Here is a 24689-nt window from a genome sequence, read left to right as displayed (position 1 = left end):
TTAAACCATTATTTCATACTTTTAATTTTATAATTTCTAAATGTTATCTTACTAGTTTTATACTGATGATCTAATATCTGGAAAAATCCCAAATCCGGAATCAGCAATGAGTCTAGATCTTGGACTTTGTACTGGATTAATTCTGTAATAGAAGTATGGTTTTAGATTTGTTTTAAATTTCAGAATAATAGTTTTTTAACTTTTTAAATGAGATATATTCATTTTAATTAATAATTACTATTTTCCTGAAGTTTGTATTGATGATTTTTGTCTAAGTTTTTGTCATGTGTGATTTTTATAAAAGTTTGATAGTAGAAATTGTAAAATCATAATTGGGGGGAAAAAAGTTTTGTTCCTTTTCTCTTAATTGGGTGCAACTTAAACACTAACATGAAGTGGTTAGTAGAAGCTGACTGACGCCCATGTCATTGTGTCTGAGTTCATATCCTAAACAAGGCAGGAATATTTGTGACTATGTCTTTTTGGCATGGTGACCCTTAAAATTCTGCCAAGCCAAAAGTCTTTTTGAAAGGTCTGTGGTACAACAAATTGTGTATCAGGCCTTTAGACTTGATCTCCCAAGGTGCTACATTGAAATTGGGATGGAATTTAGGCAGATAGTCATCACAAATAGTTTCATCTAAATGAAATATCATCTATTTCTATGTATGAGCTCAGGTTTTTTTTGCAATATTTTTAAATACTGAAATTTGTAGTCAGTAAATTGAAAATTATTTGCAAATGATTTCCTCAAAATATGGATTTAATAACTGAAAATGTTTATTTTGTGTGATCTTAATATTCAAATTTTTGAATATCAATTTGCCTCAGAATTTCGTAGCAATGCTGAAACGTCTGTGTCTGCTTGAGGCATGTCCGAGTGATTACCTTTATCATTAACATCCATGTCATCTCTTTTGTAGATGAAATATCTTTAATTTCATCCATAGCATTGTACAATAAAAGAATTTTTCAGTCTAATAGAAGATAGATCCCTTTTTTGTCCAGACATTTTTAGCTGTGCAGAAGAAGTAAAGGTATTGATTATACTAACATGCATTTCATGGGGAAGAAAAGTGCAACTGAAGAGAAAATAAAGACCTTGTTGTAACCATTCTCAAGCAATTACAACTGAGAACCAAAGTAAAATTTACCATGGCATTCCAAAGTGTCATAAGATATACTTGTCCAAAAGATGAGAGAACTGAAAACGATTTATGTCAAAAGTGCTCTGTTATTTTACATTATTATCATTATTATTCTTGTAGAAACTGAAGGTTGAATCAGCTTATCTGATGGGCTAGCGAAGCTTGAAAACCAATGGATTTAAAATTCAGCTTATACATAGATGTTGAGTTTTGGTAAACTTTTGCAGCAAAATCATGTTTTGGCTTATTTACAGATTGGGCTTACACTCAGAAATAAATCTTAAAATCAGAAAAACAATTATTGCTTAGGAAATTCTCTGTGAAAGCATCCATGCAGATAGCTTTTATGGGTGATTCCTGAAAAATGCTTGAAAACTTTCATGGAAAATTTTGTAGAGATTTCTTTATTCTAACTTCTTTCAAGAGCTAGCTGTTATTAATTAAACCACTACTTTAGCAAAAGCAGTTTTTAAATATCATTCTCAATCTGCATTGAGCATATATTTTATAAAATGAGTGGATCAAGTACAAAAGTACTTTTCAAGGTGTGTATATATAAAAGTGAATTTACTTGAATACTAAATAAAATTTAAACAGAAATTTGTGTATGTAATTACCAATTTTGAATGTGCATAAGATATATGGAAAGTATGCAAATTAGTTATCAAAATTATTTATAACTGATGGAAATTTGCAAATAAAATTAGTCATGTTTATTTATGAATTACTCTGTTTTCAGAAAATGGAACACCTCTTGTAATATGGGGCTCTGGTAAGCCTTTGCGTCAGTTCATTTACTCTTATGACCTAGCTAAGTTAATCATTTGGGTTATGCGAGAATATAAAGAAATCAGTCCTATTATACTCTCAGGTTAGTTATATTTTTGATTGCATATTTGGATATAATATTTAATTGCTCTCATATTGATATTTCCCTCATGCTATTAAGAGTTTAGAAATAATTAAAGAACTTGTTCGTAGAAAAATATTGATATTTTTCATGTTCATAGAAAAATATTAAAAGAGAATAGTTGAAAAATATATGAATATATGTGGCAGGTATGACAAATTGATTGTTAACTATACAAATAATATGGTGTGAATAACAAATATTTGAACTTAACATACTGCGGACATCGCAAGTTTATTCGTGTTTCTCATGCCTGCTGTTATGAATGGGTTTCTGCACTGACTTTATATACTACCTGCTTCAATATACGGTATAAAGTCTGTAATCCGGATGTCCATTATCCGGAATGATCTATAATCCGGACCTCAACTTGTTTTTAGTATGCTTTTGCGCATGTGCGTAATACGTTTACGCATGCATGTTTAATGCTATGCATGCGCGTTTAATGTTTACGCATGCACGTTTAGCACAAAAAACGAAGCAACTTAAACAACTTACATTGAAAGAAATGTTTAATAAAGTAAGCAAATAAATATTAAGCGTTTTTTTTTGTAAATTTTGATACCCTTTAGTTCATAATTGCTCTTTATTTCATAAATTACGGTTTCATATTTTTAATTGTATAATTTCTGCATGCCATCTTACCAGATTTAAATTGATGATCTATAATCCAGAAAAACCCTTAATCCGGAATCGCCGAAGTCCTGACGTTTCCGGATTACAGACTTTGTACTGTAGTATATTTGTTTGTCCAGGTATTTATATTAGTTGTGAATGCATTAAACTCAGTTCGATTGCCTTCGTGTTTTTTCTTTGGGGAGGAGGGACAAAACTGAAATACTTCCAGAAGTTTTTGATGATAATTTATCAGATGTTCTTAATGAGGATGGAGATAAGGATAACTGTATGAATGGTTGTTTTCATGAGTGTGAGGATGATTCTAGCCACTGATTCTAACACCAACGATGAAGGTGATTTTGTTCTAGGCAATGATTTATTTTGTCATAATGATGACAATTGGTTCAAAATTCATGTTTTACAATGCTTACAAATGTTTAAATGTCATTCTGTTGTGACTGTATTTGATTCTCAGCATGACTGTGTAGTCTTAATTACTAGCCTGATGTTTGGTGATGATTGATATGTTTTACTAAGAATTATGTACTTATGATCAAACTTCAGTGAAATGTAAAACACCCCCTAAAGCAGTCAAGTGGTCTCTATTACACAAATAAATTTTGTAAAATTTTATGAAGTAAAAATTTATTTATAATTCACTGGGGGGTGGGGGTGGAACAGCCTGGTGGGAAAATATACAGCCACATAGAGTAAGTTAGAAAAAAGTATCTGGTTTTTAATGTGTTAAGAAAAGAAAATACACACATGAAATATAAATATAACACAAAAATCTGTGTATAAGACAGACACCTGCTTCAATATGTTGTATTTGTCATCTATTATGGTGTTTACATCAGTTGTCAATATATTAAACACAATTCAGTTGCCTTGATGTCCTAAGGGAGGAATAAAACTGAAATAATTTTAACAAGTTTTTGACGATAATTTATTAGATGTTCTGATGATGATGACAATAATTTATCAGAAGATTTTGATGATAATTTATATGTAAATATAGTACAGTCAAAAGTCGTTAATTCGGACACCCATAATCCGGAATGATCTATAATCCGGACCTCAAAGCTACAAACTTTCTGCGCATGCGCCGCTTTCACGCTACAGGCGTTTACGAGAGCGCGTAAGACTCTTACGGCTGCGAATTTGTTTGTGCGCATGCACGTTTAATGTGTAACACGCTAAGCTAAAGTTATCTAATTCAGTTAATGTTGCAGATTGCGTTGTTCCTTAATCTTCGAATTGGATCCGGCTTATTATTTTTTGCAGACTGTTAGAGCAATTTTATAAAAGTAAGCTTGAACTTTCGATTATGTCAAATAGAATTTCCGATATATATTTACTACAAAGCGAAAGTATGTTTTGAAATCCGAAATCTGTTTATCAATTTCACGCTGCTCTGCGGCAGAGGGGGGCGGCAGAAACGTCATTATTAGATTATGATAGATTAGAAAGATTATGTCAACTAGAATTTTCGATATATATTTACTAATATGTAATTTGTACCTACAAAGCGAAAGTATGTTTTGAAATCCGAAATTTGTTTATCAATTTCACGCCGCGGATTGGAAGTTGATCTCTCAGCACTATCCTTATCTTCAGGGCAGATATTTTTATTTTATTTGGTTTATAATTCCGTACTAAGTGTAGTATTTCATTTCGATGTACTCCGTCTTTGATATGATTTAAATCAAGTTCCTCGTCAGCAGAATTTCCGATGCTGGAACTTCCAAAGGATCTACAAAACGAAAGTATGTTTCGATGTCCAACAAACAAAAAGTGGAATTGCTGCAAAAAATGGATAAAAACATGGAGAATGTGACAGAGAGGTTAGTGAAAACGAAAAAATTTCGATTGACAAGTTAGTCGGTATTCTCAGCACAGCAATTAATGGGACTTGAACAGCGGAACTTTGTAACTGAACAAGAAATTATGTCTGTTTATAGAATGAAAGAGAAAGTATTATCACATAAAACGAAGCAACTTAAAAACAACTTACATTGAAAGAAATGTTTAATAAAGTAAACAAATAAATATTAAGCTTTTTTTTTTTTGTAAATTTTGATACTCTTTAGATCATAATTGTTCTTTATTTCATAAATTACGGTTTCATATTTTTAATTTTAGAATTTCTGCATGCCATCTTACGAGATTTAAACTGATGATCTATAATCCGGAAAAATCGATAATCCGGAATCGCCGAAGTCCCGACGAGTCCGGATTAACGACTTTTGACTGTATATGTATGCAAAGCAAAAAAATATATGTAAAGCATAATCCATAAAAGTCATTATGTGGCCTTGTATTTTCTCAACCATTGGTTGTAGACATATACCTTCAGTTACAAAATTATTTAAAGAAGGGAATACATTACTTAATATTTTTAAACTTTAAAAATAAACTTTGTAAAAGTTACAAAATCAGACTTTTTATATGGTTCATCAATCCATACAGTTGTATTTAGTTAAAGTGTATACACATTTTAAGAAATAAAGTACAAAAAATTGGACTTCTATATTACATATTATTGACTAAGATATTTAATTTGATAAAGTTTAAGATTATATTTTCTAAAAGTTCTGGTTTATTTTCAGGTTTGTGAAAGTACACAATTGGAATATTTAAATTTGTATACACTTAATTAAGACACAATAACACGCCGAATAAATACTAATTCAGAAGTCAAGCAACAAAAATCAGCGTTATATTTACAAAATTTTCACAGGACTAGTTTCGATGGTTTTACCGAACCACCATCTTCAGCTGCAAAACCGAAAAAAAAAAAAAAAAAAAATTGTAAAAATTGTAAAAATTTGTAAATATAATGCTGATTTTTGTTGTTTGACTTCTGAATTTGTATACACTTGTAGGGTTTCCTTTAGTTAACTAACCTTTTATTCAAATTTTTGTTATCTTTCCTGAACTCCTCAACTTCCCCTCACATTTCCTTGCCAGGATGTAAATTTAAAGTTAAGTGATGTGAGTATTTAAACGGGTGAAACTTGGAGTTTATTCAGCGCATGTTTACGCTAACCAGTGCATGTTTCGTTGCTGATCCTGCTGTTACGCTAATATGTCCCTGAGCCATTTCGAATAATTGTAACGCCTGTTAGGTTTGTTGAGTCAACCTAAGTTAGCGTAACTTAATGTGCTAATCCAACACTATTCTCTTTAGACTTGAATTGATTTATGTTATAACGTTTAAGTACCACCGCAAGTTGTAGGTGTTATTGTAAAGCATGAAGTATGTGCCTTTCCATTATTAATTGGAAATAATTTAATATGGTATGTAAATCACCCTTCTTCTGTGCTGGTATTTACTTCATACCTGTAAGAGAATTTGCCAGGTTCATTTGTAGGATCTGGATTATTTTATGTGGAAAAGAAAAGATCTTATGCACTTAAAAATGAAATTTCAGTTTGGCGGGGGAGGGACTTCTGATGTTAAATTTAGTGATAAATATTGGCATTGAAACAGGAAAAGTTTTGACCAATGGAAAGTTTATCAGAGAGGAAATCTTATTCAGAGGACTTTATAGGATCTGTGTCCAAGAAAAGGGTAGCAGGCTTTGAATATTGGCACATGACTATCTTGTAACATTATTTGCCTAAACTTAAAATTAAAAAAAATTTGTAGTTCAGTGAATTTTCATTCCTATTATATTATGATCATGAAGTTATAAAATGACATATGAATATTAATAGCAGGAATATTAATGTATTTTTAGGATTTGAAAACTTGAATTGTGTGAAATTGTTATTAGTAAGCTAAATGTCAAATAATAAATTGAAAGAATGTTAAGTACTAATAATTTGTAAAGGACTCTCTCACTGAATGACATTAAATGGGGAGGTGGGGTGAGCTAACCTCAAATTATCGTAATTTATTCTGTAACTGATTTTTTGGTGCTGAGAAATCTAAAAAATATCCCGAAGCTTGGAATTAAATAATAGCCTGGTCAATTTTGAGCATTGGGAGTCAAAATCTTTTACTTTTGTTTCTTAGAATGAGAAGAACTTTTAATACTGTAAGTATGTAGCCTGTGACGCATAAAAATTTCATTTTGGTGTTTTACAAAATTTATTTTTTAAATTTAAAAGGCCATGGTATGAATATTTGCATCACTAAATCATTTTTCGAAGTGGAAGACTGTGTCTACAAGCAATAGTTTCAAAAATAAAGACTGTGTAAAGGCTTTTATGGACCTTCCTGTGTTATGCAAGTGGTAAAATGCCAATTATAAATTATAATAAAAGACTCTTCCTTAATATTCATCTGTTTTCTGAATATTACATTCTGATTCAGTGAACATCATTGTAGTATTATTTTAGGGAATTTTTTTTTCTATAAAATTGGCTTGTGTTGAAGAAAATTATCTTTTGATTATACTTATCATTTAAAATAATTGATATGCAACAATGTACTGTTTTTTGTTTGTTAAATATTAGTATACACAGCTATTCAGAATTGTTGCTATTCAGAATTTTAACTGAACTGTCCTAAATTAAGAAAATCTTTTTTAAATTAAAATATATGCTCTTGTTCCTCCATAAGCAATTATATATTTTGGATATCTGGGCTGATTTTAACGGGTTTTTTTTTTTTTTTTATTAAGTTGATGAAGAACAAGAGGTTAGCATAAAAGATGCAGCTCTTACAATAGCAGAGGCATTTGATTTCAAAGGAGAAGTAATTGTATCCTTTTAAAGCCAAATAATTGGTCATTCATGCCAGTAGAGCTGTGCTTATTTTTTCATTTCACGCAAAAAGGTAAATGTGAACCCTTATATATAATCAAATTAGCTATATATGTATTAAACAAAAATAATATAATTTTATATAGCATAACTATTCCATAATTCTGAAAGTATTTTTTAATTGTAGCTTTATGAATTCAGAAAAATAATGCATCTAATTATTTATAATTTTCAAATGAAAATGTTAAAAAATTCATTTTATTGAAAATTCTTTGATAAGCAGGGAATAACACTGAAATACTATTAAATACATTGAATTAATTTTTAAATTTTCTTATAATTTAATTTTTATAGCTTTATTTAATAAAGCAAAATTGCTAATGATGTTTTCACTTAATTCACATTCTATAGAAAAAGCAGCTGTGTTTGAATTTTTTAAAAAAAATTTAGGCAAGGTTTTACATATTGATGTCTAGGGCCCTGGGCACAAATGTTTTTCGGGGTCTCCGAACCTCATTTTCTTTAATGTTGTAAGAAAGAAAAAGAGGTTATGAGGAGTTCTAGGATGATTTTGTAACCCTATGCTCGGTATTGTAGGTTTAGGCAGTAATCTGACTTTCTTAATGTGCACCTGTAGAGATGTGATAATGGTAAACATCTACACACATTTGCAAGAATACATAGATGTAAACAGAGGCCATTTGCCTGATGCAGTTTTTTATGAAACAAGCTTGTAATATGAAGGTAATATCTTACTCATATGGAAATTCTTAGAAAGTAGAGCAAATGATGTGATCAGGAAAAAAAGTATCAAGGCAAATCGAAATATTTTCTAGAAAAGTCAGGGAAGTCAACAAAGGGCCAAACTTGTTTTAGCTTCCTTTCCGTTTAGCTCACTATATCTAATTTAACTGATATGTTAACAGCCGTAGACCTGTAAAAAATATGATAGAAGAGTGTAATTTTTAAAATTATGTAACATCAGTCAACTGTGATTGACACAGCTTGAATGAAAAGTATGCTGTCAGTCAACAGTGACTGATATGTCCCAAATGAAAATGATACTGTCAGTCACCGATGACTGATGCAGTCTAAATGGAAAGTACAACATTAGTCATCTGTGAATGATGCGTTTGAACGGAATCTATAGTGTCAGTCCCTGATGATTTATATCGTCATGTTAAAAAATATATAGAGATCAGTTTTCTCAAATAATAAAAGATCACATTTTAATAAAATAAAGATTATAAAGAAGGTAACAAAAAGTAAATGAAATGTTACTGCAGTATTTGTATTTCTTGCACAAAGTTTACTACCTCATTTTTTATACAATTTACCAACTCGTAACTCTTTTCAATTTGCTAGTTAGCTATTCTTTCTTCTCTTCAAAAATGCAACTGTTCTTTTAACCCTTTCTTTTGAAGAAGAGAGTGTTAAAATAAAACCCCCTCTGAGAATTCTTCCCCTTAAATGTCATTCAATGATATAGTTTTGCTGTTTATTGGAACCTTTAATTTATAATTTTATAATATATACTATGCCGGAATTTTCGTACAAATGACTTATACATTTTCAGAGTTTAAAATGTGTTAATATTCACATGAAGTTTTATTACTTTAGAATCATAATCTAGTTATCATATTTTTCATTTTTAATTAATTCAAATAATATTATGAGTTGGCTACATGGCGAGTAAATCATATTTTCAGTGGATGATGCAAAATTCCGTTTCGAGAGTAATAGCCCATTCAGGCTAATGCTCTTTTGGGCTAAAAAAAAAGAAAGGAAGAATTGCTCTTTTTAGGAAAGATAATTCTTTATATTAATCAATGATTGTCATCATAACTATGGCACCCATGATTTAAACAAAAAGATTATTAATAAATTACCAACTGTCTCTAAACAGGTTTGAGTTCTAATACTAGTTAGTGGTGTTTTCTTATCTGGCCATTTTTGCATATTTGGATGTAGGGTTAGATTAAGGTACTTGATTAAGGCAAAGCATGTGAAGGCTATCTGTATAAAGGAAGGGATAGAACACTTTTTAAGGAAAACTGGCTCGTATTCACTTCTCATATGGAGGAAAGCCACAAAAACATCCATGCATCTGGTTTGTTCCCTGGAATTTGAATACAAGTTGAACTAGCAGCATTCAGTGATCTTGCCGCCAGTGGGCCCAAATATAAGGTAAAATACCTTGTATTCTGTAGTATGATTTTTATCTTGTTGAAAGAATGTTACCGTGTCATTACCTCAGTCCTTGGTAAGTCAGAAATTAATATTTTTTTTTTGAAAAAATAATAAGAGAATAGAACTGTATTACTGTGGCATTTATGTTTAAGTTTTAGTAGCAAAATATCAATTTAATTCTATCCTCTCTGGCTCTTTTTGCCAAAAAATTCACTAATTCCAGAATTTGTGTAGATTTTGAGTGGCAGGTAATTTTACTTTAAAGTATGGAATATTACAAATAGGATTATGAGAGTTTTGGCTTCCTTCCACTGTTGTTTTGATAAAAGAGAAAGCTATTCTTACTGGAGTCACTTAAGGGTGATGTTAGATCCTGCTTGGTGAGTGTGTATGCAAAATTTGTGATTTATGTAATTTAGTAGTTTCAGCATAGGTTTGAATTGTTGAATTTATATCCTTTGTAAAAAGAAGTTTGGTGTTGAAACTAGGTCCTAGTTTGCTGGTAATTTTATGTTACACTGCAGAAAATCTGAGGTATGGACTTAATGATATGACTTCGGATTTCGATGATTCTGGATATTAGATCATCGGTTTGAATCCAGTAAGATGACATGTAGAAATTATAAAATTAAAAATTTGAAATAATAGTTTATGAAATAATGCAGGATTTATAAAAGAGATCAAAATTTACAAAAAAGAAAAAGAGTTTAGTTTCCATTTGTTTGCTTTATTAATCATTTCTCTCAGTGTAAGTTGTTTAAGTTGCTTTATATTTTGGGCTAATACTTTTTTAATTCTACAGATAGGCATAATTTCTTGTGTAGTTATGAAGTTCCATTGTTTAAGTTCCTATGATTGTTGTGTTGAGATGTATCATCAAATGAAATTTGTCTATTCTCAGCAGCTTCTCTGTCACTTTCCTTCACTATCATTAGCAATATTTTTTGGCTTTAAAACTATATGGCATATTTCACCATCTGTTAGTTGATTGATGACTGGGACATTGTCATTGCAGAGGAAAATCTTTTTTTTATATGATCTTCATTTATTACTACTTCTTTACAAATTCTATTAATTGGAAAATTTTACTTTTTGTTTGCAAAATCTGCCTTCAAATTCGTGGTCCACCAGCTGCCAAGAGGTAAAGACGCTGAATTCTGGTAGTTCGGTCCGAGGTCGAATCCCGTGAACAGGCTGGCTGCATGGGCGTTTTCATGGTTTTCCCCATGTGTAACATGTATGCGAGCCAGTTTTTCTTGCCATAATTAAATAATCCAATCCATCCTTCAAATTCATAGCTATCATCATAAAACTTACCCAAGCATCTGCTATTGGCGATATATCATAAGACCAACTAAAGACATGTTGTTCCATTAAATTTTTATCTGGCTTTCTATCGCTTGCTTAATGAAACTCAGCTTGAATTATATTAGTTATTTATATAACACCTGTTTTCCACATGTGTTTAAGGATTACCAAGTCTTGAGTAAATAAATTTCATTATATACTTTTGGATTATCCAGAGCTGAAGCTAGACATTTTGCAATCTCTACAGGCCCTAAATTCTGCTGCCAAGCACTTCACTAAATTCTAAAAATTTTGCTGTTTGCAGTTTTTGCATCTGAGTGCCTTTCCGAAATTCTAAAGATTTTGCTTTGCCTTAATTTTGTTCCTTGGTGCTTCAGTAACTTCTAAAATTTTTGCCTTCCCTGAATTCTGCTGCACAGTGTGGCCCCACCAGTTCTGGACTTATCTGAATAACAAATCAGCTGTTTGCAATTCAGACAGCACTAAATGTAATCTTTCAGCTTTTAAGTATGATTTACAAAATCAATTTTTTGAATATGGAAAGAAATTTTTGTTAAATTTCTCCTTGTCAACATGCTCAACACTTTGCAGTGCAGTAGGCTGGAGTCTGTAATCATCGCTAAGTGTAATGTTGACATAAAGGTTACCATGCTGTTTGGTATTCAATTACCACTATTTAAAAACAAGTGTTTAGACATTGATGCATGAGTAATCTTTTAAGCTGGTGTTAATTTTGCAGTGATGAAAGAAAAAATAGTATGTAATGATTTGCTATCATAATGCTAATATGCATGCGTAAAGCATACAAAAAAAAAAAAAAAAAAAAAAAAAGTGGTAGTCTGGAGGCCCAGATTTTAGATTATTCAGATTATTCCAAATATTGAATGTCTGGATTTTGGACTTTGTATTATAAATTTTAATCACTTACTACTTGTTAGGTAGAATAAATTGAATGTGTTCTAATTCTGTGTCTGTTTGTTTGGTGGTTAGCTATTCTGGTGGTGATAATTCTACTCAGAAGAAATATGACATCTTGGTTTTATGTTAAGTGATATCACAAAGTTACTTGGAACCTGCTGCATGTGTTACAGTATAATGATATCATGTACCCTTCATTAAGTTCTTCATGTGATAAGCAAGTTAGGATTGCCCACCATTTCGTGATTGTGATGCGTTTTGATAATTTATTAATGATCTTATTGTCTCTTAAATAACAGAGGCCAGAATAATAAAGAAGTACCATTTGTTCATTAAATTCCATTTAGTTCAAAATGTTTTCATTATATGTGCTTAAATATATTTGTAAATGGCTCTTCAGTGTTGTATGTATTATAGTATAATGATAACATGTACCCCTCATTAAGATCTTCATATGATGAACAGGTTAGGATTGTCCACCATTTGTGATATGTTTTGGTAATTTATTAATCATCTTATTGCCGTGTAAATAACCGAAAGCCAGAATAATAAGGAAGTACCCTTTCTTCATTAAATTCCATTTAGTTCAAAATGTTTTCATTATAGGTGCTTATTTGTAATTCCTCTTCACTATTCATTCAGATCAATATACATTGTACATATACATTATAATTGTGCAAGCCATTGCTTTTAACTATTAAAATATCGGCTAATCTCTTAGCATTAACTTCCATTTGTATGGGGGGAAAGGAGTGCCCCTTGACTTCTTGCATTAATAAGCGTCTACTGTATTTAAACATTGTAAATATGTTCAGCTAATATTTTGAGTAATATTTTAATTTCTTTTGCAATAAAAACTGCATTGTAAGTCTGATCTAAGCAATTTTAATTAGTATTGTTACATTGAAGCAGTTGCCTACAGCAGGATTTTGCACCAATTAATAGATAAGAGTGACATCACAATGCACTCAGAATATCTTTGCTTTCATTTGATGTAATTGCAAATAAACAGTGGTGATGCAGTGTGAAAACTAAGACAAGAGAATATGTATTCATAGAGGCATGAGGTTTGAGGATTACATTTATAACTGCACTGTAGAATCACATTTATGATTGCCCTCTGGTTCATTTACAGCTGGACATGGGCAACAAAACTAAAGCTTGGAAAAATTATCTGCGAGAAGTTTGTACTCATAGCGTTCAAAATGTAGCTTGTAATAAAATTGAAAGGCTCAACACAATAGTGGAAATGAATAGAAGCCTTTTTATGAAGCAGTAAAATAAATGGTTTAAATACGTTCACAGCAGTGGCTGATTGACAGGTTGTGCAGAAACTAATAAATATGTTATTGTAAGAGTACCAGGTAGGCATGTGGCTCAGAATTCTATTGGAACGATTTGGGCAAATTTGGCAGGATCTCCACTTGCTTTCACAGTGGATAAGATGATGCATAAGTGCCATGTTGCCTTTTAATTCTTTGTTAAAAAATATATATTTTTATACTTTGATCAGCTGTAGCTTATTTAGCATTTATTAGATAAAATTATTAAGTGTTAATTTTTAAAAAAAAAAATACTGGGTTTGAAAAATTTGCAGAAAAATGTTTATGCTTGTGATTTGTTAGCATTATCAGTATATTCAGTTTGGCTCTTGTAAAAATTATAAATTTATTCATAAAAGTTTTAGTAATTAGGTACAATGTATTGCAAAATTAGGAATGCATAAATGTTGCATGATTAACACAAAAATCTCATTGAGGAACATCGCATTTTCACTTAAATTTCATTCCTGTTTTCTGCTGTTTCACTAAAGTGTGTTTCTCCTAGATCTGAATATTAGGATTATATTTTGGTATATATTCTGTATTTTCTAACTGTTAACTTAAAATTCCAGCATTAACTTGATAAAAGCTAATTTGATCAATTTAGATATTTCAGTTTATTTTATCATAATAAGTGAGTTGTCAATATTTATGAATTTGGACCAAGCATTATTTACTTACATTAAGAATCAGTTTGATACCACAAAATCTGATGGCCAATATAAGAAAACTGCAAGCAATGAAAAGCTTCGAAAGTACAAACCAGATTTTGTATTCACACCTTTTAAAGAAGGTAAGTATTTTTTGCATTCATACTTTGAGTAAATGTATTAAGAAAATACTGATAACTAATTAATGTAATATTTTTAATTCTTGGTCTATGTTATTTCTGTAAAGGCAAATCAGAATTGCTGTAATATCACCGATTTTAAGCAGCTTGTACTGAAAGAGACTGAAAATCCATAAAATTAGGGATCTGACATTGTGCAGATTTTAGCTCTTAATTTATTTATATTTAAAAAAAAGTTAAAATGAAAATAAATTTTTAAAAACACATGAAAAGGATTTCCTTTTTAACATTTTATAAAGACATATTAAGTATATCATAATATTATACCGAAAATAAGTAAATGAATGAATAAATAAAAATCGTATACAAATTATTTTTCAGTTTCTTAGATTTCTGTTTACAATAGTTGTTTTAAAACTTTATGATTTTCTAATCTGAGTCTTCTTCCCCTCAAATTGCACAAAATATTTATTTCCTGATCCAGTCACATGATTTCATTTTTATTATTCCCAGGGAAATCATAAATTTATTTAAGACTTGCCAATTTGATATGGCAAAGTATTTTAATTCTTCTCTCAATGAATGTTAAAAATTCTGGTACTTTTATAGTAAAGCAACAGCAATGTCACCTAAAGTTAATGTTCACAATAAACACCACTTGAGAAAGTAATGAAATTTCAGCAGTACATTTGTTTAGGTAATATTTTTAATTGATTAAAATTTCAAAATCACAGATTAATGCAAGTGCAAGAAGAACCATTTCAAGTGTGAAATGCTAGTACATTAATAGCAGGTGTAACTGCCAGAATTTTGAATACAAACGTGCATGCATTGTGCCATACAGGTTCTGGATGTCAGTTTGTGGGATAGAGTTCCGTGCCTGTTGCACTTGGTTGGTCAAAACAGGAATGGTTAATGCTGGAGTTGTCGTCCACTGATGTCCCATATGTGTTCGATCGGAGAACGATCTGACAGGACAAGGCCACATGTTAACACTTTGTAGAGCATGTTGGGTTACAGCAGTGTATGGTGTTGGAAATAACTCCTTCATGACAATAGTTAAGCAGTTTTGTAGAAATAATAATTTAGAATTTAAAACATTATTAATTTTAGACAGTATCCAGAATGCCCAAAATCTCTGCAGACCAAACAGCAATAGCTACATTTAAACAATATTATATGAGGACAATAGTGACTAAAGCCATCAAGGCAACTGACAGAGAAGATGGCCAACATTAACAGATTTTTTTTAAAGGCTATAATATATGGAATGCAATAAGCAATATTGGAGACTCATGAGCTGAAATTAAAAAAAAAAATTAACAGTGAAAGGTTCCTAGAAATAATTATGGCCACAGATAATGAGAAATTTTATAAATTTTGCAGAAACACCAAAAGCTATAACAGATGAAATAATCTAATGAATGAACTAAACTTAAATGTCAAAAATGAAGATGCTAATTAGATAAATGAATATTACTCAGCACCTCTGTCGTATTAAATACATGATTGAGCAACAATGAAACACAAAATGACAGTAAGGAAGTAGAAACTGATAAAAACGTCCAGACCTTGACAGTTAAAAATATGAATGCAGCCTTCATGCATGTTGATAAATTTTTGACTACCATGGAAGAATGTGTCACAATGGATGACATATACCTAAAATACGTAGGATGATTAGGAAAGACACAGCTTGTTCAAGAAATCTTTATCAAGGGGGGGTGTATTCAATTAACTCTTGACAAATTTGTAAAGCAAATACCAGAAAGCACTTAAATGCCTCATTAACTTCATTATGAGTACATATTGATAAATATTTTAAAATACAGTTTTGTGTACATATTTTTTTTTTACATCTTTTAACTTTTGAACAATTCAACATTCACACACACTCTTAGGAAGCAATTATGGGTGAAAGTAGAGGACCGCCTGTGTTAGGTTTTTCAAAGCAGAAAACGTAAAAAGTAAGCTGTGCACTCATCGAGATTTGAATTGCAAATCTTGCATTAGCTAATTGAATGTGCTAATCATTTATATCAGAAAAGCATCCATTTAGGAATGTGATAATGCCATATTAAATTTATGTGTACTATTCATAATCGTTACTTGAAAGGTTTGACAATAGCCATTGTTTCATTCAGTAAGTTTTGACAAGATTATAGATGTTTCATTTTGGATTGGATATAAAAAAAACCGAAAATTTGTTTTTTTAATTCAATATAGCAGGCCTTTACTGTATTATATAGAAATATTAATTATGCTTGTATAGAATGAAATAAAATTTTCTGTTTTCTAACTTTTCAGCTGTAAAGAATACAGTGGATTGGTTTATTAGCAATTACGAGACAGCAAGAAAATGACTTCTACACATTTCTAAGAGATATGTTTTGGAAATTCTGCACTAATTTCAATGTGATCCTAATATGTAAAACCCACAATTCCTGTGCAGTTTATTCTGTATTTTTGCAAACTTGAATTTATCTTATTTGGTTTGTATTGTTATATTTTTTGTTGTTCATGGTGTTTTTTACCTTTTTTCTGTGTTATAAAATGTTTGGATAAACAAACTTATGATGATTGTGAAACATTATTTGAATGGGTTATTTGGATCATGATAAGATTAAAAATATGGATAAATAACCATGTATTTGTAATAAAAAAACTGAATTTTAAAATGTCAAAATTATCAAGATGGCACATTTGTCAGAATAAAGAATCTCAAGCCAATTTTGGAATCTCATAAATATCGAAACTGCTTACTTTATATCCAAATAAAACTTCTTCACTTTCAAACTGTCAGCAGGCAAAATGTTTTTGCAGATATGTTTGTGCCATATTGCAATCTGACATCTCATTTTAAGGTATTCAAGCCATTTCTTTGCTTTTTAGATTCTTAATATAAAGTACATGTATTAATTGATTATATGCATTGCTTTAAATTGTTATTGTATCTAATGTTGAAAACATTGTGTTTTTTAGCATATGTTATTGCATTACTTGTTGAAATTTTGTAATTTAATTTCAGTTTAGCTAGGCTATACTAGCAAATCTTGAGATTTTTAATTTCTAAAGCTCATTCAATTATTTTAATATTTAATAAGGCAAATTATATACTGCATGCATTCGAGATGTTATATCTGAGAACTTTTAAAAATTTCATATATGCTCTTAAAAATACATATAAGAATGATAGATATTTTAAAAATCTATAGTGTTATTCAATAGTTTGTTTAAAAAAAATTGCATGTTTATTCTCTTAACCCCCTTGTTCCAATTATTCAGAATATCGTAAAGTATTATTATTTTCTTTAATTTGGAGCAATTAATTTTGGAACTGCATGATTAAAAAATCTTTTCAAATCTATGTCCTTGATATGAAGTTTGTGATAATTTATGGTTGAAAAAAATTCGTTTTTATGGCTGTGATACGAAGGCATAATATTAGTTTTATATGTATTTAATGAAATTAAATATCAGTATTCTATGGTTAATATATTTCAACAGAATTTTTCTCAATAAATTGGAAAATAATCGTTTTATTGCCAAGTTTTTTAATAAAATTTAAAGAATTACATGAAACATATCCTATATCAAAATATTTTCTTTCTTGCATCAAAATTGTACCTTTATGCTTAAATCTATATACTCTTTAATTGAATCTATATCTCATGTACATTATCAGTTCTTTTAGTTTAGCATACTTATTTTTGAATTTTAATAATTGGAAGACTGGTTTGCCTTTTTTCAAACCTAGCATTATACCCTTATATCCTTAATTAAAACAATCTTTTTCAAATACAAATTTTTTTCCTGTGAAGATTTATTGAAACTGTAATGGAAATGGTCACGACTTCAAGGGGTAGTAAAACAGGACTAAAGTAACAATTTTCATGGTGCAGTGTGAATGTGGAAATATAGTAAGAAAATGAAAAGTTTGTTTTTTAATCACTAATAATTAAATAATGCCTAATATTTGCACAAACTGTTCGGATGAAACAGACTATCGAAAGAACAGACTTTCCTTACTTTAAAGCAAGGGAGTAAATGCTTTCATTTATTATAATTTTTATATAATATTAATTATATAAAAACTGAAATTCTCATTAATTTACTTCAAAAATTTCTCTTCCTGAAAATTTTGTTTCATGACTTAAAACGATATAATTTCAGAACTTTGGCTCTAAGAAAATTTAGTTATGGCTCTAAAAACTTCCTAAATCTTAAAATGCAACTCCTACTATTAGGAAGTTTGCCTACTCCTGTCAAATATGATAGAAAAAAAAATTTTATGAGCAGAATGTTCATAAAAAATCATAACAGTAATCGATAACTGATACAACAAAGTTTGATCATTACAGAATATTTTCTACAATATTTCTTCGCAAAAAATTTTTTAATAACACGTTTGTTAGCGTAAGATATTTGCTTGTCATTTGTAGAAAAATAAAGTTTTATTTTTACAAATATAATAATATATTTTATTCTTCGTTTTGCAATACCATAAAATTTAAACATTAAGAAAATAATAAACTGCTGTTGAGTGGCTCCTGTAAAGAAAAGTTTCCATATTAAGAATATTTCTCATACAGTCAAATCCCGAAAATCCGCCGACCTGAAATCCGCGTTGCTTCTCAAAATATAAACATTGAGTTTATAGGTTCCGGAAACCACAACATGGAGTACAAAATATCGAAAAAAAAAATACTTAACCGAATTATGACATCATAATTACCGAATAATAACGAGTCATAATGAAAATAGCAAATTATTGACATTATGATAAAGTAAAAGTGTTTTTTTCCTGCAATCTGCATCGAGGTAAAGAAACTGACGATTCACTCTTCTTTCAAATTCATGATTCATGTTGTTGTACTTTCTGAACTTTGTTATTTCACGGGATTGTTTAGTGCTACCGTTTTTTTTTTTATCCGGATATTTTGTGGATCAATTTAGAATATTTTAAATTTCAGCGCTTGTTAATACAATGACAGATAAGAAACGCACTCATGATTTTACTGTTTGCAACGTTGAAAAACGTAAACACGTTGCATTGACGGTAATGCAAAAAGTGGAAATTTTGAAAAAGATTGAGGCAGGTGCTACTCCTCTCTTTATAGCAGAATCATATGGAATAGCGACATGAACTGTGTATGATATACAGAAAAATAAAGAAAAACTGTTGAAATTTTACAGCAACAGTGATTCTAACACCGGAATCTGTAACCGGAAAACTTTGCATGAGGCGAAATCGGCAAACCTCGATGCTGTCTTGTACGAGTGGTTCCGGCAGCGGCGTAGTGATGGAGTACCAATTTCAGGACCGTTCCTTAGAGAAAAGGCGAAGCAGATTCATGCTGATTTAAAAATAGAGGAGCCATGCAATTTCAGCAGCGGTTGGCTGAACAGATTTAAACAGAGACACGGTATACATTATATGAAAGCATGTGGGGAAAATCTTTCAGCAGATAAAGATGCTGCAGAGGTGTTTATTGATAAGTTTTCTGTGTTAGGGGCAGAAGAAAATCTTAGCCCAGAACAGGTTTTTAATATGGACGAGACTGGACTTTTTTGGCGATGTTTGCCAAGAAAGACATTTGTGACAAGCGAAGAAAGTGCACCGTCAGGGGTGAAAGAACCGAAAGAAAGAGTTACCATTTTAGTATGCAGCAATGCAGCTGGAACTTACAAATGTAAACCAGTGGTAGTGGATAAGAGCACCATCCCAGAGCTCTGAAAGGAGTAAAATCCTTACCTGTGATTTACAGGAGTAATAAAAATTCCTGGTTCACAAAACAACTTTGACTGAATGGTTCATGGAGCATTTCATTAAAGAGGCTAGAAGGCATTGTAACAGTGTGGGGTTACCATCAAATTGCAAGATTTTACTAATGTTAGACAACTGCTGTGCACATCCAGATGCAAGTATTTTAACACATGATAATGTCATGGCCCTTTTTTTTTGCCCCCAAATACTACATCATTGATCCAACCAATGGACCAGGGCATAATACACAGTATTAAATGCCACTATAAATCAGAGTTTCTGAAAAAAATTCTTTCAGGTGACCCTTCTATTCCACTTTGTGATTATAAAAAAAAAAAAAAAAAAAAAAAAAAAAAAAAAAAAATTCACCATCAAAGACTGCATTTATTTATTAGCTGAATCATGGAATTCTGTTTCCCAAACGACATTAGTAAATGCCTGGCATAATGTATGGCCATCTTCTCTGTTTATTGAAACTGAGAGTGATGACAGTGATTTTTCTGGTTTTAGGGTCAGTGCAGCAAGGATTAAAGCAAGAGAATTGCTTTTATTTTCAAAAGAAAAAATAAATGCGGAGGCTTTGCAAGAAGAAGATATTGTTGAATGGATGATGTGCTCAGATGAGTCAACACTGGCATATCAGATGACTGATGATTAAATCATTGGCTCTATTTTGAACTCGCCAGAGCAAGAAGACAATTCTGACACCGACACAGATAGTGAATTTGATAGAAATGAGAAAATATCTTTTAATGAGTGTCTGGAACTTGGTGAAAAATACCTAAAATGTTTAGAACAACAAAGCTGTGTCACAGAGCAAGAGATTATGACTCTATATAATTTACAAAAAAAAAAAAAAAAAAAAAAAAAAAAAAAAAAAAAAACTCTGGAGCACCCTAAAGTTTTAAAACAAACTTCCATCAGAAAAATGTTTGGAACATGTAGGAAAAAATGAAATTTTTATGCTTTATTAATATCCCTTATTTTTATATCTATTGAATACATCCCTAATGCTTTTAAATATCCCTGTAAGCACTAATGTAAATGAATGCTAATACATATAATCAATTTATATATGTAATAATTAATGTACATAATAAATTATTGTAGTATAATAATATAATTTTGCACTTTTAGTCTGAATATTATGATTTATCTTTTCTGTTCTGAAATCCACACAACCTTTGGTCTAAAGCTGTGTGGATTTCTGGAATTCTACTGTAATACATTATTCAAGATATATGGGTATTGTTTCTATGAAAATTAGCTTCATTTTTCATCGTGCAATATCATAAAATGAAAAATATAAATATGTAAAGAGATTGTTATATATAAAACGTTATATAAAAAGATTTTAGCAGATTACACGAATAGCTTGTCATGTAGCTTATTTGTTTGCCAAACATTTTTTACAATTTGCTGATGGCTATCCAAACTTCCAGATGCTGGCAATTGCTTCAAGAATTATGTGAAACTTATAGAAGCCCTCTTTTTTTTTATTTAATTTGCTTTATTCTCTTTGGTGCAATGGATATTTGCCAAAATGTATAAACAAAATAAAAATGGAAAATAGATAAAATAATAAAATGAATAAATAAATAACATAAAAAATAATTGAAAAAATATGGTAAAATCTGAATACGTTGAAATCCGTTTCTCGCAGGAAATCCTGTTTCTATGTTTTTTTTTTAATATATATATATATATACATACATGTATTTCACTACAGCTAAAGGAATTGGAACAAGGCTAGGACTCTGGTTTATGCATCTGTTATTCCTGAATGCGTGTGTGTTTGAAATTTTATGAAATCACTGGAATACTTTGTAGACATTTCCTAATGATGTTTGTGCCATGAAAATTCTTTTTTTTGGGGGGGAGGACTATAAGTTCCTTTACCATCATTTATCCAGACCAGTCCTGAACCCCAATGGAAGTTATTTCTTCCTAAGGGTGCCCCATTGAACCGAGCACTTAAGATTGCTAAATACTGGTAATTTAAATTCTCGCAAACGGATTGGCTGCAGGGCTGCTTTTTGTACTTTCTGTCATGTGGAATGCGAATGCGAGTCAGTTTCGCTTAGAAAGTCCTCAATGCATTTCTCTTCTTAGGCAGATGGCCCTTTTACATTTTGGCACATTCAAATAGCCTAAACAATGGAGTGCAAATTCACAAATTTCACGACAGCTAAACGAGTTGGGAACTTAAATTTATTCGCCCGTAAAAAATATATATGCAAAAATAATTTGAAATAATCATTTATCATGCCTCAAGATATTTCAGAATTTGATTAGATGTATAATGATCGTTGGGCCAACACACATCGTAAATTGTCCATATTATATGCAAGAGTTGATGAACTGTATTTTTTAATGCTTTCATTTTATGATATTGTAGGATGAAAAATTAAAAGTTTTTAAATTAAAAGTTAAAAAAAGTTAAAAGCTAATTTTCATAGACATAATACTCATATATCTTGAATAATTTATAATAAGAAATATTCTTTAAATGGAAACTTTTCTTTATAGGAGCTGCTGAACATCAATTTATTATTTTTTTAATGTTTAAATTTTATAATATTGCAAAATGAAGAATAAAATATATTATTATATTTGTAAGAATAAGACTTTATTTTTCTACAAATGACAAGCAAATATCTTACGCTAACAAACGTGTTATTAAAAACTTTTTAGTGAAGAAATATTCTAGAAAATATTCTGTAATGACGAAATTTTATTCTATCAGTTATCAATTACTGTTATTATTTTTCAGAGAATATTCTTCTCAAAATTTGATTTTACTTGCTTGTACAAAGTAAAGGAAGTATTGTAATTGCGAAAAATTCCAAGTGCGATATTTCAAGGAAAATATCCATTTTGACTGTTATCGAATGCAATTGAACAATGTTTTTGCATGACACCTGTACGTAAGGATAGAATAAAAAAAACCCTTTCCCCCAAAAAAATTATAAAATGGATTTGAAAGAGATTTTTTCTGTGGCGTCTGTATGTACGTATTCATCTCGTACAACTCAAAAACGAGTAGCTTCGGAACATTGAAATTTTGTATATCTGGCTGCTATAAATTGTAGTTCTGCACCTCCCCTTTTGATTATAATCGGTCACACCAAAAGTACATATACCCACTCTGTTATTCGGCTTGATGAGCTCAGGTTTTTTCTTTTCTTTTTTTTTTTTTTTTAATTATTATTCTTATATGTTGGTAAATTATACAGTTTTTGCTTTCAAAATGATTACATTATGTTCTTACTTTCAGTTAAGGTTTTTATGCCTTTAGTTAATCTACATGCAATAATTGTAGAATTATCAACAATTTAAAAGTGCTGCTAAGCCTAATTTTTGTTTACCATAGCAGCCATATTTGTTTACATTTGAAACAGCAGAATAGTGGATTTGTTGCCAATCTAGAGAAACAGCTTTGCAACAACAAGGATAACATCTTCTTTTATTATTGCGAATTAAATCACGCTTAATCCATTCTGGAATTAATGTTTAAGTTATTAAATTATCTCACATATTGACTCAGCATAACGTCCACAACAAATTAAGTCAGTTTGTACATCTTCAGTGTCTTTTTGCCAAGTGAGACCAAATGTAAACTTTCAGTTTTGTGCACCGCAAAAATCTGCCTTCTTGCCCGCTGGCTGAATTGCTTCTTTTTTGCGTATAAACTTATTTAAATTGTAAAAAAAATTCTTTTTAATTGTTTTAACTGTATTTGGTATTTTATATTTTTCTATATCTTTCAACTTTTAATGAAAATATTTTGAATTTTTATGTATATTTCACAATGTGAGAACTGAATTAATTGAATGAGAAATATATCTCTAATGAAATTCAAGGAAATAAATTTAAATGAAATGCAGGAAAAAATGTGTATAATTTAATATTCTTTACTAGGAAGTTATGTGTTGTACACATCAGACTTTTTTTTAACATATTTGACAGGAATTGGCAAACTTCTTAATAGTATGAGCTGCATTTTAAGATTCAGGAAATTTTTAGAGCCTTAACTAGATTTTCTTAGAGCCAGAGTTCCGAAATTGTATCGTTTTAAGTCATGAAACAAAATTTTCAGGAAAGTAAATTTTTAAAGTAAATTAATGAGAATTTCATAGTTTTTATGAAATTAATATCATTTCAAAATTATAATAAATAAAAGCTTTTATTCCCTTGCTTTAAAGTTAGGAAAGTCTGTTTTTTCGATAGTGTGATGCAGCTGAACATTCCTTTTACTACCTTGTACGAAGTAAAATATGTATTGTAATGGCGAAAAATTTCGGGTGTATTTCAACAAAAATATCCATTTTGACCGCTCTCGAATCCAATTTAACTATCATCTGTACATATGGATAGGATTTCTGAACGTATGTATGTATCTCGTGTAGCTCAGAAACAAGTTGTCTCAGAATGTTGAAATTTTGTGTATGGAACTACTATAACATGTAGTTGTGCACCTCCCTTTTTGGTTGGAATCGGCCGCACCAGACATATATAAATATATATGTATATTCCAACTTCAGTGTGTTTTTGCCGGGTGGAACCAAAAGTAAACTTTCGGTTTTGTGCACCCAGAAATCTATCTTCCTGCATGCTGGCGAAATTGTTGTTATTGCGTAACAACTCCAATTTCAATTGTAAAAACTTTTATACTGTATTTGGTGTTTTATGTTTTAAAATTTTAATGAAGTTTTTATGTATTTTTGTCTTGCCGCAAAGTGATAACTGAATTAATTGAATGAGAAATATGAAATTCGAGGAAATAAATTTAAATGAAATTCAGCAGAAAATATGTGTAATGTAATAGGCTGTACAGAGAAGTCATGTGTTGCCCATACCTTTTTTTTTTTTTTTTTTTTTTTTTTTTTTTATCAGATAGAAAGATTGAGCATATTGCTCTTGTACTGCTCCCCCCAGTTCAGAAATGTAGAATTATTGATTGGTTTTAGCAGAAGTTAACTGAAATCGAAAGAAGTAGAAAGCT

At 30.2% G+C, this 24689-nt stretch overlaps 1 protein-coding gene across 1 annotated transcript in view; it reads left to right on the top strand.

Annotated features, from left to right (window-relative positions):
* Gmer (GDP-L-fucose synthase-like protein) overlaps positions 1 to 17457 on the top strand; it is a 32470-nt gene extending 15013 nt beyond the window's left edge. Inside the window, exons 6-9 of the mRNA XM_035374077.2 lie at positions 1888 to 2019; positions 7308 to 7387; positions 13821 to 13920; positions 16225 to 17457. Of these exons, the coding sequence (XP_035229968.1) occupies positions 1888 to 2019; positions 7308 to 7387; positions 13821 to 13920; positions 16225 to 16280 (368 nt within the window). The 3' untranslated portion in view covers positions 16281 to 17457. The remainder of the gene's footprint in view (positions 1 to 1887; positions 2020 to 7307; positions 7388 to 13820; positions 13921 to 16224) is intronic.
* Positions 17458 to 24689: the final 7232 nt, after the last annotated feature.

The sequence above is a fragment of the Stegodyphus dumicola genome, chromosome 1, assembly GCF_044657685.1.
Source record: "Stegodyphus dumicola isolate Sdum_Otavi_A_Nest chromosome 1, ASM4465768v1".
Taxonomy (NCBI): Eukaryota; Metazoa; Arthropoda; class Arachnida; order Araneae; family Eresidae; genus Stegodyphus; species Stegodyphus dumicola.
The sequence above is the reverse complement of the archived record's forward strand: the minus strand, read 5'-3'. Positions and strand labels throughout refer to the sequence as shown.